This window comes from Chanodichthys erythropterus, chromosome 2 (assembly GCF_024489055.1).
Source record: "Chanodichthys erythropterus isolate Z2021 chromosome 2, ASM2448905v1, whole genome shotgun sequence".
Lineage (NCBI taxonomy): Eukaryota > Metazoa > Chordata > Actinopteri > Cypriniformes > Xenocyprididae > Chanodichthys > Chanodichthys erythropterus.
In genome coordinates this window covers 31,290,398-31,311,681 of record NC_090222.1, presented here as the reverse complement: position 1 = coordinate 31,311,681, position 21,284 = coordinate 31,290,398, and the positions used below count along the sequence as shown (strand labels likewise).

The 21,284-nt window shown below is 38.9% G+C and overlaps 1 protein-coding gene across 5 annotated transcripts in view; it reads right to left on the bottom strand.

Moving 5' to 3' along the window:
• Positions 1 to 21,284, bottom strand: part of shc1 (SHC (Src homology 2 domain containing) transforming protein 1) — a 38,412-nt gene extending 17,128 nt beyond the window's left edge. Inside the window, exons 1-3 of one of the 5 annotated variants that reach the window (XM_067409628.1) lie at positions 20,735 to 21,240; positions 10,287 to 10,328; positions 293 to 457 (exon numbers count right to left, since the gene is read on the bottom strand). In XM_067409628.1, the coding sequence (XP_067265729.1) occupies positions 293 to 457; positions 10,287 to 10,298 (177 nt within the window). In that variant the 5' untranslated portion in view covers positions 10,299 to 10,328; positions 20,735 to 21,240. Of the gene's footprint in view, positions 1 to 292; positions 1,054 to 10,286; positions 10,329 to 14,348; positions 14,479 to 20,734 lie in introns of those variants that run through there. The other 4 variants (XM_067409617.1, XM_067409638.1, XM_067409606.1 and 1 more) reach the window with 4 other exon arrangements.

Sequence of the window (21,284 nt, the reverse complement as noted above, 5' to 3'; positions counted from 1 at the left end):
GCTCTGGTCTCTTGCTCAGTGTACGCCTATGAGATTTCTTTGTCCGTTTTATTATCAACCACTTGTGACACTACACCTCTCCTCAAGTTGAGGTAAATATTATGTCTGTAGCACAGACAGTATGTTATGAATTATGCAAAGCTTAATACTTAAGGTTAGGAGTCTATTCAAGTAAAAGCACCACTAATTAAATCAATGGAAAGAGGAAAAAAAGGGAAACCCAACCAGAAAAGAAAGCAGGGTTTGGAAGAGGACAGATAACTGGACAGACAGACCCATACATGCATCTTACCCTGACAGTGTAAGAGACCCCACTGGTGCTGACCACATTGTCCGAGTGCAGCCAACCTCGGGTGGGCTTGTTGACGAAGGAGCCATGCCGTGTCCACTCATCTCCGCCGAGCTGGCCCCCTTCCACACGGGCCCTCCGCGAGGCCCCGCCCAGCCGGTTCATATCCTGTGGGGGACGAGGAGGAGGAGATGGGGCTGTTAGAGAAAGAAGAGGAAGAGGAGGAGGAAGAGAAGTGCTGGCGGCGGAGGTCCTAGTGTCTTCCGGAGACTCTCCCAAACCTCCCTGACCGCCTGGCATGCTCGCCGGCCTGCTGGAGGCCTTCAGGCCTGGGAGCAGAGTGGAAGACACGCCCAGCCGCAGGGCTCCCATCTTGGGGAAGAAGGAGCAGAGGGTGGTGGGGCTGTTCTCAGCCTGCCGTGGAGACGAAGGAGGGAGGATGGGGGTGAGGGAGGATGAGGAGAGAGAAGGAGGGATGCCGGGAGGGGTGAGAGGAGTGAGAGGAGCAGAAGAAGGGAGGGAAGGATTGGACGCCGTCTCGTCTGTTGAGCTGAAGGAGTCGCTCCTAAAGGGTGTGTATTTGGTTTTGGGGACGAGCTCCATGATGTCTCAGCCGTCTCAGTGTCCACTTAACGTCCTTAAATATCTTTCCACGTTGCTCTATCACAATCGATAACTTGTCTTCCCTTGTCTTTTATAGTCCTCTTTTTCCCTGCATCCACTGATTCCTTCATCATCGCACCAGATAGATGACAGTGTGCTGACTGTTCAGTCCGGAAGGTACCAAAAAGAGAATGTGAAAAGAGACCAAAAGACAGATGCAAAAAAGTAACGTTTTCTGCTGTTAAGGTTTTGCATCAGATCTCGTCTGCATAGAGCTTCTTAGGACACTATAAATCACTAAATATAGTATGATTGTCATGAAGTTATTGGTATATTTATAAGTGCCTTAGACACAATCCGTCTCGAAAGATGTATGAAAGAGTACTGTTGTGTTTTATATGAACGCAATCGTGTTTATGTGTGTGTTCATTGTCTTTGCATGTGCCGGGCTCCACTCTACAAGCTCGTCTCACAGTGTCCCATAAAAAGCCTATTAGCTGCAGCTGAGACTTTGAGAGAGGAGGCTTCCGTCAGACAGACGGATCAATAGAGTGAGAGAGGAAGAGAGCGGGAAGAGATGGATGGAAAATGCTGAAATACTGATCCAGCGAATGTGGATCATTTAATGATGATTCAAACTGCTTCATTCAGACCGGCACCGATCAACATAATCTCCTTTGTTTGGTTTAAAGACTTAATTTAGCCCAGGTGTTAAAAAAAAAAAAAAAAAAAAAAAAAAGTACACCAGAGATCTTCAACAGCGGGTCCGTGACCCCTAGGATGTCCGCTAATTACAGCGTTATTTAAAATCGTATTTTTGTGAAAAAATTCAAATATGCATATAATATTAAGCTAAAGTGCAGTTAAATGTTTAATTTTTCTTTCAACATTAAAATGTATTAAGTAAAATTACAAAGTAGCATTCAAGTTGATTTACTCTGTACCTTAATAATGATTTTTATGGGTTTCAAGAATCATAAAGTATATAAATATATTAATATGATACTATACACGTTATTTTAGGCCAGGTTTAAATTCAGCACTTAATTTCATACAGTAAAAGAGGGCCTAAAAAGTTTGATGTGCGCCATCTAGCACCTAGATTACATGGAGTCTGAGTACATGCAGGCTTACTTGTACCGTAAATCTAAATCTGCCACCTCACTTCCTGTCACACATCTAAGAGCGCTTAGCGCTGACACATACCCATCTTTTCCCGTCACTCCCTTTCCCTCCTCCTCCAGATGATTTTGGGACATCTGTCGCCAAGCCGAGCTCTATCCCTATCTTTCTCCTCCTCTTCCTCTCGTTTTTTCCAGATCACCTCAGGCTGCTCTGCTTTTGCGCCCTCTGTGCTCGTCTCTTTGCGTCTATCCTCCTCTCTATCCTTCCTCTCCTGGAATCCCTCCCTCAGCCTCCACACCGTGTATCCCACAGCGTTCCTCCTTTCCTCCTCCAGCTTCTGCCTCTCCAGCTCTCTCTCCCTCTCCAACACACTCGCTCTCTTCTTCCAGATTATCTCTCTCTCCCCCACACCCCCTCCCTCGTCTTCTTTCCCGTTCTCCAGGCTGTCCTGCTACTCCTTTATTCCTTAAAAAAAACACCTGAGCCTCTTTGCAATCTGAAATTAATCACAATAATTCACTGAATCGAAAAACCCAGAAAAAAAAACTACAACAAATTTTATATTATACACAGATAATTAACCCTGATAAACAACAGCTTGTAGAAATGTGATTTAGAAAAAGGACAAACTAGACTCGGAAAACCCTGAAACACTTAAGTCAAAGTTAAATATGGCTGTATAGAAGACAACATGGGTTTGAGCACCATTTAGAGAACCACTGATTGTTTGGTGTTATCTGTGAAGAAGTTAAAGTGTGACAATCCAGCTGCAAGGGAACTACGATGTTCCTAAAACAAGCACGTTCCAGCTCTGTCAGGGTGATGATAATGAGACCCGATTGGCCAAATCTGAAGCACCGCCTCCAGAGATATGCTCATTAGATGCTAACTGGAAAATCAATCAGTCGCTCATTAGCCTAAATGACACCTCAAAATCAGGCAAACAGTCTTGGATGGAGCAGCTCTTTATAGATCTGCTTCCTGAGTGAAAACCTACCCTCTAAACGTCACTTAGCAAAGTCAAACACCGAATTTAACTGCACCAATGCACTTCCCCAGTGTAAAGCACTTTAAAAACCTCTGATAGAGAGGCAACAGTCTTGTAACCTCCAACAGTTCTGAGCAAACAGACCAGGGTAACTCTAAACCTCACAAATGATTAGCATTTATACACCATTAACAGTTTCTACTGTTGTTATGAACACAAGTTAGTAGCCGACATGGGCCAAATCCAGTCTTGTTCTATTTACAATGGTTTTCACTGCATATATTTTACATAAGCAACCACAAAACAATTTGGGCTTCTGTTGTCGTGGCTTACTTTGTCCGGTCAGGTGTTTTTGAGTGTTTTTTTTCCTTCTTTTTAGCACCAGTGTGTGACCACAAAGAAGCCTCTGGGCTGCAAAAGGAGAGACCGTCTTGCCTTAGATGTACGTGAACAAATGCAAAACATTTCAAGTTGTTCCAACAGATGTGACTGGCAGTCAAAGACAACGAGGTGGTCCTATTATCTCAGCTGGAGTTACACAAGACCAGAAGGACCCAGAGGATTTATATGCGCTGAACTGCACTGCATCTACAAAGAATCACGTAAGCGGCGCTATTGGGTGCCATTCTTGCAGTGAAATTTCTCATAGAGCACCTATAAAAGAGAACCGCTCGGACACGATTGACAAAGCACAGTAAGATATGGGCCTGCGCTGCAAGTTCGTAAACTGTATCACAACGACATGGCACCGAATCAGTACTTTAGCACTGCACAGTTCATTGTATCCAAACAGCGTTGCCCTTTTTTTTTTTACTGTGCACTTACACAGAAGTGCCCTAGACTTGACTGTATTTCAGAGTTGCTCATCGTGTCATGAACTTTAGTGACGTTAACACAACATGGCACAGAAGTAGCACAGTGTTTAGGAGAACCTGTACAGAGAAGTAGAAATCAAGAAGCAGACTATAAAAAAAAAAAATATTATCAGTATCAGTTTAATAAACAATGGTAACCTAGCTTGGGTGTAGCACCTGTCGGTTATAGGAATATGGCAAAATCCCTGTATTGATATGACGATTTTTTTTTAGAATCCAGTAAACATGAGTGAACGAGTCGCTGAATTGTATCTAAAGGTTGAGAGGTTCCTGTTCGTCTGAAGTAAACCAGCCACATAGACTATTGTCAATCACAGGTGTAGCTAACAGACTAGCTTCCATGTCTTTAAGACATTAAGATTAGCTGTTTTGGATCACATTAATCATAAAGGTAAATCGGACGTTGAATTAGTGCAGTTGAGCTCCAACACAGATGGAAAAACCTGAGTTTAACTACACCATCTTCAATAAACATCATAATTCAATGACATTGATGGTCAGTGAAAAAAAGCCAACGTTGGATATGGCAACTCTGATTTAGAGATCGTCTGAATGAACAAAAGTTTCAGAGTAAGCACCTTGAACCCTCGTAAGGTTTGAAGGCACGACTCTTTCCTAACACTGGCGAGATTAAACTTAAAGTCCGGTTTAAAGCGTAACTTGGGACACTGCAACACACTTGCATTGAAGTTACAAAAGACAAAGCATGAGAACTTAAAATGCCAATGAAGCTGTTGCCATGGTAACAGACTGAGGAAAAACCATGCAAGACAGAGTCATGACAGAACCCAAACAAAAGCCAACAAGTTTCGCCAACACAAAACCTGTCGGCTCTCTCGCCGTCCAATCACGAGAGCTCAAAGCCAGCGAGAATCAATGTTCTGCAGCGAGCGCTGGCACAGGGTGGGAAAGTTCAGCCGCTGCAGCCACAAACACCTTAACGGTGATTGGTTTTGACACCAGAAAGCAGAATGAACCAGACACACATCCGAACATGCACACAGCGCAGTTGTGGCGCCATCCCAATGAGAAAATCAAATATTGCTCAAGAGTACACACACACACACTTAAGACAGACGCGTGCACACTTCCGGGCTAAAGACAGCAGAACTAGCAAACACTAAAAAGTCATCCTGATATCTATGAAATATCTATCTATATATTCAAAAGCACCTTTTTATACACTACAAATAAAGACATCTAAATGTTTTGCATAAAAAACCTGATTTTTTTGTCTGCATAACTCTTAAATAACACCAAAAACATTGGTTCAATAACAAACAGCACTATGTACATTAGAAATACAAGAGTTTGTAGGCTGCCATCCAAAAAAGTCAAAGTGAAAGAATTTAAGGAGCTTTAAAGAGCTTTTTTTGTCCTCACTCTGTAGTTGTAGTTGCAGAAAGAAAAAGTAATAATTTATCTCCGAAGTCCTTGGATTAAAAAAAGAGAGCGAGAGAGCCACATTTTAGGTAAAACCGAACAACCTTCATGTACAAATCATAATCACGTTAATATTTAAACAGTGCCAGACAATCCTCCTCCTTCTCCTCTTTCTCCCTCACTCGCTTTCTGGCTCAGTCCCCTCCCTGAAAGACAAAAACACGCTCTTTTCCCTTATCCGTTTCTTCGGTTCTCTTCAAAATCACAAAGTCACGCCGGTTCCCTCGTTCAGCACGAGTCGCGTCCAGCCTCACTTCTGTGGAACGCCGTGATGAATGGCACAGCGGTCTTCTTTTGTCCTCTCCTTCCCCCACAGTCTCTCATCCTCTCCTCTCTCCACCTCCGTCTGTGTGTGAGGAGCGATGCAGCCGACTGTCCTCTATTCTCCTCTCCTCCCTGTCTAGTCTATCGCTCTCACTCTCTCTCTCACTGATGCTAGCGCTGATTCCCTTTGCACTCCTGCCCCCTCCCTCCCTTCCTCTCTCACTCTCTCTCCTTGCAGCATCAGTCATTTATGCATTTATGAGAGTGTGCATGCATGCACAAGCAGCCGAGCACCTCTCTCTCTAATGCACACAATTATGATGGGGGCTGAGAGAGAGAGAGAGAGAGAGAGAGAGAGAGAGAGAGAGATAGAGAGGGAGAGAGAGAGTGCATCCATGGATGAAGGGAAAAAGCAGATGAGGAGAACGAAGTCTGCCCTCAACGCTCCTCCCATGGTAACTTAAGATCAAGCGAGTTGGAGGATAGTCATTTCTGTCTAGTACTTAATGATATTCCATAATCTTCCACACAATTCTTTTCTGTCTTGCTGACACTTTATCACCAAAATGAAATTTCTGTCATTATATACTCGCCCTCATGTCGTTGCAAACTTGTATAACTATCTTTCTTCTGTGGAACACAAAAAATATATATTTGTTTTTGTCCATACAATGAAAGTCAATGAGGTCCAAAACAAAACAACATTGGTCCTCTTTGACTTTCATTGTGTGAAAAACAAAAACACTGATATATTTTCCAAAATTCATTTGGAATGACATGAGGGTGAGAAAATGATGACAGAATTTCCATTTTTGGGTGAGCCAACTTCAACCACATCAATAAACCAATGCAAAAACAAAACGCAGGTCATCTGGTGCATCCTCAAGGTTATCTTAGCATTCGCATTTTACACATTCAGACCAACCAGGCAATAAGCATCTAATCGAAGTGTGTAAATAACTAGAGTGTTGATTTGTTATTCGTTCAGTCGAATGACCTTAATTCAGGGTTATGGGGAAGAGTCAGCTGAACTACAAATCCCAGAGTGCACTCTGTTCGCTTTCTTGCTTTCTAAGGACACAGGGGACTGCGAATGCTGCAAAGGTGCATTGATTCATTTTTTTCCTGCTGCTTCTTTCCTGTCACTTCACTGTGCTGATATGTCCGTCAGAAACGTCTGGAGGGAGGGAATATTCGAGCTTAAACACGGTTGCATCATGGTCCTTGGCTCCAGGGCATGGGCATGTCTGACGAGCACACACACTCAAAGCAGACAGGCGGAGGGGGAGGGAGAGAGAGAACGAGAGAGTATGCAAAACACACATATAGGAAAGGAGACACAGCTAGACAATCACAAGAAATGAATTAATGCAGACAACAGGGTAAACCAACATGATCATTTCAAAAAGACAACAGATTCAATTACATACTTTTAAATTTCAAGACAACAGACAAACAAACATGACAGGGCTCAATAATAAGGCTGATGAAAGTGTTATGGGCCAACTGACAGAACTGTCTTGTCCTCTCAAGCCAAATGCATCTTATGTTTATTGGTGATGTGCATGATTTATGCTTTGGAAACTGTTCTTGTGCTGATGTAAATAGGTCACCAAGGTAAAGTTATTTAGATGCCTAACAGATTTTTTTTCCCATAAAATTTAGACAATTTTAAACAATTATTGGTGAAAGTTAAAGGATAGTTCACCCAAAAGTGAAAATTTTGTCATCATTTACTCACCCTCAAGTTGTTCCAAACCTGTATAAATGTCTTTGTTCTGCTGAACACAAAGGAAGATATTTTGAAGTATTTTTTTCCTACTATGGTAGTCAATGGGGGGCGAGATCTGCTTGGTTATAAATATTCTTCCAAATGTCTTCCTTTGTGTACAGAAGAACAAAGAAATTTATACAGGTTTGGAACTTGAGGGTGAGTAAATGATGAAAAAATGCTCATTTTTGGGTGAACTATCCCTTTAGAGATGTACAATATAATCGATACTATATCAGTTTTTTAGCCAACGTTGCAAATTATTTATTTATAGGTATCAGTTGATATTGGATTTTTTTTTTTTTTTTTTTTGTAGTTTAAAGAGTTCACCCAAAAATGAAGAAAATAAAATGGTCATCAATTACTCACTCTCATGTCGTTCCAAACCCGTAAGATATTCGTTTATCTTCAAAGCACAAATGGAGAGATTTCTGTCCCTCCATTGACAGTCCATGCAACTACCACTTTGTTGCTTCAAAACGTTTATAAACAGATCGTAAAACTAATCCATATAAATAAGAGCCATTTAGTCCAAATTTTCTAAGAGACTTGATCGCTTTATATGATGAACAGGTTGAATTTAGGCTTTTATTCACATATAAATATTGATCAGTGAACATAAACAGAAGCTCAACCGAACCTGCTTGTCAAAGTGGTAGATACGTAGACTGTCTATGGAGGGACAGAAATCCCTGAGATTTTATTTAAAATATCTTCAATTTTGTTCTGAAGATGAACGAAGGTCTTACGGGTTTAGAACCACATGAGGGTAAGTAATTAATGAAAGAATTTTCAGTTTTGGGTGAACTAACACTTTAAAGGTAATTTAGTTTACCTTTGCCATCATCTAAACTTTCATTGCATGATGGTCAAACTTTGCATTTAAAGGTGCTAAAGAGGATGTTTTGTTTTATACATTTTTGCAATATTACTTGACACTGTCTTTACTAACTGATAAAAGACTATTTATTAGGTGCACTGAAAGGAGTAATATTAATATACATCATCTGTGCACGAGGTAGGGCCTTAAAAACATCAGCCAATCGTTTACGCGATCATCACGTAAACGATTGGCCCTCTGGCTTGTCAATCACTGCCATGATGTTCATTGTGAGAGACGAGCGTGGCTGCGCGCTCCAGTAACTTTCCACACTCCACAGGCGCCGCATGCAATGTTTTTGTCTGGAGACAGGAATAAAAACTGCAGATTATGAGTTACCTGCGGTGAGTCCGACATAATGAATCCACTAACACGACACAGAGTAAACACTCGTGTTCCAATACTCGTGCACGATTTTTGGGAGGCGTTCCCTCGAAAGGAGGGGGGGTTGTTCTTACGCATGCGCTCAATTTAAAAACTCAGTAACAGTCTTTGGTTTCTCAGTCGACAAAATGATCCTCTTTAGCACCTTTAATCCGAGAATCACATGCGTTTTGAACTATGGTGTCTGGTCTGTAAAGACTGACGATCCCTGACATCAAACATCCTGCTATGTGACTATCATGGATTTGCACATTGCGATTTCGATGCTAAAATGATATATCATGATTAAAAAAAATTTGTTTTTAGTGCTTTATTTTTAGTTTATTTAGACAAAATACAACAAATTATCAGTCATTTATCAATTATTCACCATAACACGATAATACAGCTTGTCAATAAATGTGATAACATGAGTTAAATGGTTGAAAATTAAAAGAAAATTCATTTTGCACTATATCATGACATAATTTTCTAATAATTTAATAATTAAAATAATTAAAAATAATTAATAATTAATTTAATAATTAAAAAGTTAATAAGTAAATCTCTAAATTCTTTCCAAATATTTTTTCATGACACTGAGTTTAACAAATAAACTTGTAGTGGGTTCAGCAAAAAAAATCTTATTTTTGAGCCCTGTGAGAGCTGCAAATATTAAATTGAAGAGATAAACAAGAACCACAATAAACACAATGTGCAATATCAAGATTTTTCCCAAAAGTGAACCCAAGAGGAACCCACAGCAGATAAGAAATACAATAAATCCATGCTTGAGGAACAAACAAACTCCTGATTTACTTTACAATTCTGGTGCCGTGACCCAAGATCTCTAACACATTCAGATGAAATGAAAAAGCAAATCCACACCTCAGAAAGAATAAGTAGGAAAAGAATAGGCGAGTACACTTGTGGGAAAGTGAAGATCCAGACACCCATCCCATCACCTGGTGCATGTTGGGAGTGCATCCCTTGGCATAGAGGCTGATGATTCTCACTAATGACAACATGAAGGTGTTACACCTCCTAGAGACCCACACACTTTCAAACGTCTCAGAACGGAAGGACAGGAAGTGAGCTAACATAGAGCAATGCAGAGCCAGGCATTATGGTAAATCTAATGACCTACATTTTCAACTCCCTGCAGAAACATAATGTTGTGTATAAAGCACAGTGCGCGTGCATGTGCAGAATGCAGTAAAAGATATTCATAGACGGCACTAGATGTTCTCTTCTGACCCGGCTCACTGTACTAAAACTATCAAAACTAACTTTTGTTGCCATGTAACTGCAAAGAACAGACTCAGATTAAAATAACCAAAGCCTATTTTAACTCTTAATACAATAATTGACTACATACAAAGCAAAGTGCAGCATTATTCAGCATGAGGCTTGTAATACAACTAGTTAATCAAAATACACACTCAACTAATAAATGTAATTTCACCTAAATGTTTGATGACAAAAAACTCATACCAATTATAAAGGGTGTAATTCCTGTTGGTTGGGTCTCTGACTGAGTAATAGCATACGCCAAGGTTTATAAGTTAACCTACTGGCTTCAACACGAACTCAGAAGTGGATGAAATGTGTCAGGTCTTTCGGTAATGTATGACCAGCCTCCATGCCTCAGGATATTACATGCAGGTGTGTTTGGAAACGCTTACCACATACTCCATCGGAAAACACTCTTTTGTGTGTCACTTTTCCTAGAAAGTGCATGTAAACGAATATTAGCATGTTCACACGAAATCACATGACACATCAGCAAAGCCACCAATCACAGCAAGCCTTTGATTAGCCTGAGGGCCATAATCATACAATAGAACAAAAGGAAGGCTTAATTGGCATAAAAACATTCAGATGCGTAAGGTATGCGTTTCTGCATGATTCAACCCAGGATTATGACAAAGACATTCTTAATTAGTCCCTCTTCTTCGTAGCACCTGGGAGAAAAACAATCACATGGCAGTAAACCCAATTCATTTGAGCCAATTCACAAGTACATCTGGCTGTAACTGATATTGTTTGTGCACGCATGCATGTGCGTTCAAGATTAAAATACACCCCAAAAAAAGAGAAAGGCGCATTAAAGAATGTCTGCGGTCGTGCTCAGACAAACCATGGAATGAAAGGAATGACCAAGCAGGACGGGTAATGGGCATGTATGCTGTAGCTTGCTTGTGTCTCCAACATACACAGATTGAATCGGTGACAGAACACACACGTTCCAGCCTGCTGGGAGTTGGTCAGAGCAGGTAGCATTCTTAAAGCAGCCACCCAGAATAGAATTGTTCCTGCGTTCAGTAACCAATAGCAACTCTTCTGGAACACTTTGTGTTACTTTGGTAACAATGCACTCTTTGCTTATGAATGATACTGCTCTGCAGAGCGCAAAGATCTCAAAAAGCATTGTGGGTGCACTTCGAACCCACATTAACACTCTAGCAGACTGAAGATGTGGGCAGAGGATGAAAGGCAGCAGACTCATATGACCACAATAATTTAAAGTTCTTAATTAGTGTACAGAAAATTTATATAAAAAAATATTGAATTGGTACTTCATCTTTTTTTATATATATATATTTTCTGCACACTACCGTAATCACAGCAGGATTAGTATCACAGAGACTTCTGGTTAATGGTTCATATTGCTACTTATTCTAGAAAACACCAACTTAGACTGACTAATATGAAAAGTGTCCGATCAAGTTTACACTGTTCCTAACCAGGTGTGACGTGACAAGTTTCCAGTAACCAATTATCATTATCAAAAACAAAACGAAAACAAAAACTGAGTGAACGCAAAGTTAACTGAAAACAAAAATGAAATGGAAAAACTGAAGCCAAAAATAAATTTTCTTGACTAAGTAGAATAAAAAGCCACAAATTAATTTTAGTTTTATTTTTTGAAATGCTAAATATTTGTAAAGGTTTCAAATTTCATAACTTGCTTTCATTAAAGCTGCACAGAGGATAAATTTATATTGAACTAAAGCGTCAATTACTGACAACGGTAATTCATAACAGTAAGCTTATAATAGTGATTTATAATTTGAGACGTTTGGTCAGATTTCACAGATTCAAAAGACATTATTTACAGATATTTGTCTATTATTTTGTAGGTTTTGTCTTTTCTTTTGAAAGGGGGTGAGTTTATTTGCTCTGAAAAATCATGTCCTGACATGTACACCACAAAGGATCATATTTATCTGTGCAGAAGACAAAAATATCACAAAAACAATGTTCCTCCGCAAGAAACTTGTAGAAACGAACACTGATTTGAAACAAAAGATTCGTAAAGCTTCGAAGCAGTGTTTTGAAATGGCCCATCACTAGATATTCTTGAAAAGTCATTATTTTTGTTTGTTTTTTGGTGCACAAAAAGTATTCTCGTCGCTTCATAACATTAAAGTTGAACCACTGTAGTCACATGAACTGTTTTAAATATATCTTTAGTAGCTTTCTGGATCTTGAGAGGTTCAGTGACATTGCTGGCAATAGAGGCCTCACTGAGCCATCGGATTTCATCAAAAATATCTTAATTTGTGTTCAGAAGATGACCAAAGGTCTTATGGGTGTAGAATGACATGAGGGTGAGTAATTAATGACAGAATTTTCATTTTTGGGTGAACTAACCTTATAAAGGGATAGAAGAAGAAACTCATACGGGTCTGGAACAACATGAGGGTGAGTAAATGATGACAAACTCTTAATTCTTGGGTGAGCTATCCCTTTAACGCCTCAATCACTAGTGAGCCAAACCCATTTATTCTGCAGCTTTAAACATAAAAAAGACACTAGATAACACTAGCAATAACAATATAACCCTGAGAAATTTAATGACGCTACATCAACTGCATCAATCAAAATAAACTGAAAAACACACAAAAAAAACCTAACCAAAACTTAGCTATTTCTAAAGGACAAACTAAAAGTAAAACAGAAATTCTAAATTTAAAACTATAATAACACTGCAGTGACAAGCAACTTGTCTTCCCAGTCCCAGTGGTACACAGTTCTGCATGAGCCCGAGGTGGACTGTTGATATTAGGAGAAGGTGTGCGTGTTTGCACTTCTCTTTCTGGGAGTGGACAGAGGCTCAACATAGCCTGAGTTTTTTTCTGCTCAGTCCATAATAACAGGGTTGACCAGAGGACTGAGTTGAACTACACTGAAGCGCAATGTTTCAGTCTTAGCAGCCCAAACATGTCCCTGAAACCACATGTCTTAGTCATAAAAGATTAGGTAAAGGCCTGGAGATGCAAGTAATGCCACTTTCTGTCTGACTTACAGCTGTTTACATATACCGACAGAACCTGAGACCTCTGACCAAGGTGTGACCTGTGCGGGATCATGGGAAGAGTGGGAATCTTGTGCAAATCATGACAGAAAGAAAAAAAAACAACAACTAAAAAACAGCAGGTTTTCAAGTGCTGCAGGAAAACAACATAAAAGGCCCCAGAGAACTTTTACATGTGGTTTCATGTTGGTCTTATGATACCTTTGATTCTCTCAGGCATGCATACGAAAAGCCCATCTTTCATACACACACACACACAAATACACACATGTTCTGTGCACTGCTAAGACAGCAATGTGATGTGAAATACTGAAATACTACTCTAAAAGCATACCAAAACTATTAGCGGTCCCAGAAAACACAAAATAGCTCCCTGTTTCTCGCTGTCACACACTGACACGATTACCAAGATAAATATTTATCATCAATCTGTCATTGCATTGGCTTTTCTGAGTAGACGTTAGATTAGCATTCACTCAGGCTTCTAGATTACAAAACTGTGAGCCATCTATTTTAGGTCTCTCTCACTTCTTCTCCCTTTTCCAAGTACTACACAGAGCTGCCGCTTCCTCGAACACCAACTTCCACTCTCTCTTGCAGCAGAAAATAGATCTCAAAATCTAAAGAAATTAACAACAACTCGCTGTTCCATTTAGCCAATCTTAAAGAGTACATATAAACTGCTAAGTCACAATACATCTTTTGTTCTTTGCAGTCTTCCTTAAAGAAACCGCTGTGATCAAACAAAGAAACAAAACAGGGTTTCATGATATAATATGGAGCACGTAAGTCACATTTGCAAAAAATAAAAAAGATAATTTCATGTCTTCCACAAGAAACGTTTGTATGCAAACAGCAAAACTAGATGTATCAGAAACTGTAACATGTCAGCACGCAAACTTTTCATTCATATTACTGATTGTAAAAACTAACTGCTGGTTATCAGCCTGTTTTCATACCTTAGTTATCCTCTAAATTCATCAGTTCACCTCTACTACGTACACTACTTGTGCAAAAGTTTGGGTCGGCAAGAAGTCTCTTATGCTCATTTATTAAAATACAGTAAATATTGTCAAATAAATATTACAATTTTAAACAACTGTAAATGTAATTTATTCCTGTGATGGCAAAGCTTAATTTTCAGTATCATTACTCCAGTCTTTAATGTCACATGATCCTTCAGAAATCATTCTATGAATATTTCATATTATTATCAATAGCTATGTTTCCATCCACTTACTTTTATGTGCATTTTGGGGTATTTCATCAAAAACTGCTGAATGGAAACGCCAAGATGATAAGAAAACATGCGCATTAACTATGATGGAAAGTCATTTACTGAATAAATTCCTTGATGCGCATAAAAAAAATAAATAAAAAAAAAGTCATGTGACTTTGTGCGATGGGACAGCATAACTGTACTAACCAGTAGAAAAATCTTGTTGCAAAGCATGTGTAATGCTGTTTTGGTCATTCAGAAGTCTGTCGTCAATGTGGTTTGGTATAATTCCTCCCAGAACTGTCTTACATGACTTCCCAAACAGCAGCATCTGCCTCTGAAAGCAAGATAACACGTTTATTGCGTTTCGTTAATTTTTTATATGAAAATTATTATATACAATGGCTTCTCCTAGATTTCTTGGTGATACTTAGCACAAGTTTATCAGGAAGTGACGATTTTGTTCTCTTTGACTCATTGGATGGAAACGGTGCTTTATTCGCAAATGTTTTATGCGATATGGCAAGTTAAATTCGCAACTTTGGATGGAAACATAGCTAATGTTGAAAACAGTCATGCTGATTAATATTTTTTGTGGAAACCTGATATTTTTAGGATTCTTTGATTAATAGAAAGCTCAAAAGAACCGCATTTATTTGAAACAGAAATCTTTTGTAACACTGTATAAATGTCACTTTGTGTCCTTTGCTGAATAAAAGTATTAATTTCTTTAAAAAAAAAAAAAAAAAAAAGTCTTACTGACCCCAAACATTTGAATAATGGTGTATTTGTAGTTTTTCCATGCACATATGAAAGTTTTGATTTGGGCATGTGCAAAAGTCTCAGGCTTCCTTTCTGCAACACTTCGTCTTTCATTAAAATGTGTGCAAATCCTAAACGACCAATACAACAACTTGTGTACACAGTTAATAAAGCTTAAAAGTATAAAAACACCAAAGTATGTTTTAATAATGTGCGGCATTACAAGCAGAAAAAATGTGGCACTACAATAGTGGGATTGACCTTAGACCAACCACATGCTAAAACGAGCAACAAAATACATGTATTGACTGATTTTGCAAAGTAGGTCAAAGTCTCCAACATTTTAACTCATAATCATCCCTGGATCACTGTCAAAATCTCAACTAGGGAAAACATTTGCAAGCTCACATTTCCAAATGCCTAGGCGTCAGGGACACAAGTGCAGGATTTGAGAAACAGCTTGTGTGTCTCGCGTAGTCGGTATGCCACGTGTGGGTTTACTCAGAGTGAGACCATTTGGACAAAAGGCCATAGCATCCTTGGGGGGGGAAAAGTTTACAAAAAACCACAAACAGCTCATCAGGACTGAGCAGGATATGTGTGAAATTAGAGAGGGTTTCACTACAGGAAGAGGTCAGGGGTCACGAAACACTCTTCACACACCCAAACTTTTAGAGTGAATTTTAAAGGGATAGTTCACGTAAAAATCATCATCGTATTATTCACCCTCATGTCGTTCTGAGCTGGTATTATTTTCTTTCTTTCATAAAATGTTTGAGAGCTGTGTCAGATGGGATGATCATCAGCAAATTGTAGGGCTTCAGAAGACCTATAATATGGCATTATATGAATAATTATGCACAATAAAGGGCTGGAATTACATCGGGGTGCACAAATGATGAAAAATATGTAATTATTGGGTAAAATATTCTTAGGGATGCTAATGATTAATTAAAACGTACTGATGGCCGACTAAGCAAGGTCATCATTACAGTGTGTAGTTCTGAGGTGAGTGTAGCTCATGCGCAAAACACATGCAGCAGACACACGTGGAAAAATGAAGGAAGCGCACCACGGTTACACATTACGCCATCTTTCTTGCGGTACTTTGATGCAGTCTGTGCAGAGCAGCTTCAATTCGAACACACCTAATGTCTTCAAGCCATGCAATGGATTAGGTAGACAAGCCGTTTATTTCGAAACATAATTAACCGTTGGTCCAAAAAACCCTCCAAACAAGTGATTTCACTGAACATAGGAACTTAAGTAAGTGCTACAATAAAAGTACATAGAATAAACAACAAGAAATAAGATCCTGGTGGATAAGTGATCTTCCAGTGCTGTTTTGCGCTCCTATTCTATGGCACAAGGTAAATCAAAACCTGTCAATCTGAGCAATCAAACCAATCCAAGCATGCTCCAGTTGTAAAACAGTGTCAGATTGGTCTCTACACATCGCCCCTACATCGCCACTATATCCACCCACCATACCCGAGATCCAGTTTCCATTAGTTGATTTTTTTTTTTAAATGACAGTGGAATAAACAGTCATGATCGTGATGCTATCGGATCCCGGAAGTCCTATAGGTTTAGCCAAGCAGCATGTCACGTCATTCCATGATCTACGCATTGTCTTATGTTGTGTTTGGGCTCACTCGAGACCACCTGCTCTAAATAAAGATATTTAATCTATTATCATTTACAATGTTTTGTGAAGTTACAAACAAAAACGTAGAGCAAAATGTGTATAGCTGCATTTTTTCAAACTAATGCTTGGTATATTTTGGTTTCTAATTGAAACAAATATGCTTGTATTCTGCTAGTTGAGACCTTTCAACAATATATGACATAAGTGTATCTGTTACGTACATTTTCACGTACAGCAGTTATTTCACGCTATGAAAACAGAGCACTTCAAATATGTCAGCAAATTTAAAAGCACTTGTAAAGTGATGGTCATATTCTCAATATATTTACTGTAAAGCCAAGCTTCTAAGCTTTAAAATTACACCTATTTTTTGTGTTAGGTTAAGCAAGTGGTTAAGTAGCGTGATAACTTAGTAGTAAGTAGTAACTTATAACCCCCCCGCTTCGATTTTAAGATGGTGGTTAGCGATTAATCGATTATTCGATTAATCGATTATCAATTATGAGAATTTATGTAAACTGACATCCCTACAAGGAATTTAGAGGCCTACCATGTAAGATGAGATACAGTTGGTCTTTACTTTCTGGAGTGAAATTTCACAGTTTGTGAATTTTAGCAAAAACCTGACAATATTGTCACTACCGCCACAACAAAACATGTCAAATAAGAAACAGGATGTTAATGTGAGGTGACGAGGTGGTCTGTAGAGACAGGCAAACTAATGTGCCAGACATGAAGAGAGACAGGCAGACTGGAAAGAACTTTTTTCTATTTTACTACCTGCTTGTGGATCATAAAGTGCCAGATAACTTGGTTATAAACAATATATTTGAATATTTTCATAAAAAAAAAAAAAATAGAATGTGGAATCAAAAATGCTGAATGAAAACAAGAAATTAAATTGTATATATATATATATTAAAAAAAACTTGCTTACTTGAGGTGGATTCTGTCCATAAACTACAATGAAAGCATATTTAATAAATAAATTCCTAGATGTGCATCAGAAAAGTATGAGACTAATTTAACAACCAATTTAAAGATCAGCCAATATCAATATCGGATTGTAATTGTACATGCTCATTTCCATTTTTACATTTAGATAATCTTTGCCATCATCTAATGCTCACTTAAAGTTCATCTTTAAAAAGACACTAATAATCAATTAAGACTGGTAAATATAATCTTTAGCAGATATCAAGATTAAGATCAATTTTTTCACATTGTACATTATAGCCTAAATTTACTTGTATCCCAATTTTAGTGTTTTTTTTAAACAACTGGTTTTAGATTTTATTTTTTTATTTAGTCTTTGATTTTTTATTTAATTAGACAAAATAGTATATCACTGTAATATCTGCCATTTATGGGTTACCAGACATTATGTAAAAATAATTATAGGCCAGAATTTTAGCATAAATTACGTTTACAACTTGGATGGAAATAGCAGCCAGTGTGTGTGTGTGTGTGTGTGTGTTGAAGTGTTGAAGGCGACAGAAAACATGGTCAGAATTGAACAGGAAATGCCCCCTCCCTACAACCAATCAAGTGGTGTGAAAGAGAGGAAGAGAAAGAAACAAAAGACAATGCACGCTGCTTGACATTTCAACTACACACCAAACATAGAGCATTATCACGGTCTATCATCCATGCGGCTTTAGAACCTGACCATGTTCCTCTATGCGCAGCTGAACTACTCACTTTGTTGCAAACCAAACCAACATCCTGTTGACTCAAGAGTTGACCACCTACACATCACTGCCGCCATAGACGTTCTAGATCTGGCCAAAGTTCTCACTAACCATCTGCACAAAGGTATCTTCATAAAGAAACCTTCAGGATCACAACACAGAAGCCTTATGATAGGAGACGGAGGGCAGGCTGGGACAAAGCCACCGCCTTTAGCAGTCACTGAATGTGGTGAATACTCCTTCAGATATGCCACAGCTGAATCTGAAACCCATGGAAAAACCCATTTGACATCCTGCCCAGGGTAAAGGACTAGAACGACGGCACAAGTTTAAGCAGCCAACTTGACCACTAGACAAACTATATTTCTCTGTTGTCTAGCAAACATATGCGTCATCTAGGCCATCGAAAACATAAACTACTCTGTGGGACATTCTGATAGCACAGGAAAATGATATCCTGTCGAGTGCTCCTCAGAGAATAGATGGGAAGTTTGGGACAGTAGCTCAAAGTGGCGTATTTCTAAACCTGATATAAATTAGAGGAAGTCAGACAGTGGAAAACATCAATAACATCACCAAAAACCAAACACACATTGGGGATTAGTTATGAAACACAAACAGAACGAATTGTTCATAAATACATTCTTACATAAAGTGTCCCATTTAATCTGGCCTGCTCTCACCGGGCAAACATCATTCAATATGTAATTATTTATTTCAGAAGCAAATTTCTCATGTGTTTGGCTCAATCTTTTGGAAGACTTCAAACTGAAGTTCACAAATTTAGAAAGAGGAAGAAGTTTATGGGAGGCCTCAAAAGAGAATATATAAGTCTGCTCTGTTTTGACAGATCGGCTCTGAGACAGATCGATACGCCTCAGAAACAAAAATAGCTCTTTTCTGAGAAGAGAGTTTTTTATCTGAGATTGAGCAAGTGTGTGTCACTGTGATATCAGGCTGTCTCAAGAGTCAATTTAGCAGTAATAACATTCACTGTCGGCCTGTTCCTCCTGCTTCTAATCAGGTGGAATTGTGAGCTATCTAGTGCTTCCTTCACCAGTTAGCGTCATCTGCAGGCAACCTGATAACTACTTGGAAGAAAAGAGAAAAAGAGAGAGTTACTGTAAAGCAAGCCTGTCAGTTCATCATAAATCCTGACTGGCTCTGTCATGACACCACTGTCATTCATCCTGCTACTGATATCATGATCTAAGAAGAGGGGGGGGGGGGGGGAATCAACTGGTTCTGATTTTGAAGAAATGTATCATAACTATGATCAGAAATGTACCTTCTCTCATTGAAGCCCAAAACAGACTGTAAAAATTAATATAAAGGCTCAAAGAACTCTTCCTAACTTATGCACATGAAGCAAAATATGATGGAATAGGGCCAGCTGGCCTGTCTATACTCATGTAAGATGAAATAGAGGCAGTCAAGACTCAAATACAATTCCATCAGTGACAAAACTAATGACTCAGTTTCCTGAGACTGACATCACAGCCATTGTTTCATAAATTACTGCACAATCTAGATCGCATGTACAGTTTTCGGTCTTATGTCACTCACAGACAGACATACTAATCTGATAGGAATACACAGTATCGTCCCTTGTGTTGGACTGAATCATTATTCAGTTGCTCCAAATGTCTGCGACAGCTGCTCATGCTGCAGATAAGAGCTCATGCTGGTGTAGGATTCGCAGCTGGTGAGATCAGTCCATGATAAACGGCCCTAATGTGCAGGACAACTGCTTTTCACAACAAGAGATTATTTATATTTGTGTCACTGTAACAATACAACCTAACAGAGGTAGACAGGTTTGATCAATATTTTAGAGATTCACTTTTCTTCTTTTTATAATGATGCCATTTGCTGGTCAATACATTGTTTAGCTTAGGAAACTTGTTAATATATCGCTTTTCTTAGGTAAAATGACCCTTTACTTAACTTGTAATTATTTTAAAGAAATGTGTAGCATTTTACTTAACAATTAGACAGTTCAAAAGTCGTAAAAACCTTAAAATATATTATATATATATTTAATATTGTTGTTGTTGTTGTTGGATACTGAATACCAGAGTAATCTGTCACAAAAAAACAATATTGGTCGATTTTTAAAACATAATACGCATAAAAGGCAAAATTAAGTAACGTTACTTAAAGGTATTTTGTTTCAAGTAAGGATACAACTTAGCCTGCCTTGGAAGAAATTACAACGTATCTCGATTACTGAAAAGCTCTCATGTAGTCTTACAGTAAGCACATTGGGTACAAAATGACAAAAAATGTCAGTACAGACTATAGTACGGGCGATGTTTTAAATAGAAAGGCAGCTAAGACAAAAGTAAAGCGTCGACCCCTACGCTGTAACAAGTTAAAACTGCTTGATTTCAGCGGACACACGCATTCGAGCACGTTCCCGTATGGAGCAGTATGGATTCCTGTCCAGTAAAATACAGTCACGACTGTGGTCAACTTTTGCCTGAACTTACCCGCTCGCTTCCTATCGGCTCCTCGATTCCGGTCCTGCTCTCCTAAGCACTTTTCAGATTAACTCCTGAAAATATCACATTTGAGGAACAAAGTCAGTCCAGATACGGGACAGGAACTGGTGTCGCCATGCTCGTTCACACGTCGAAGTACGAATAATGTCATGAAACTTTTCTTTTCGGCTCTGCCTTCCTTTCCTCACCCAGCCTACCCCCCTTTTCCACGGTCCAAAAAAAGTCGCACTTCCGCGATCTGATGGCTGCTGTATCATGTGGTTTGTCGTCCACGAGCGCGCCCGCACCTGGTTCTCGCAGCGCGCGCCCTTGACCTGTTTTCTACATTCAGAGACGGCGATTCACACAAAAGTTCCTTAAACAGGGATATGAACTCATTCATGGACTTTCCCTGGCGCTTATGGTCCTTACTGACAAGGAAACTACTTCTAATTGAATTACGTACTTAAAACAAAAACTTACAGTCTATAATAGGCTACTGTTTTATTCATTGCTAACAAAACACGAAGCAAGTGTAAACAACAGTTTAAATGTCTCT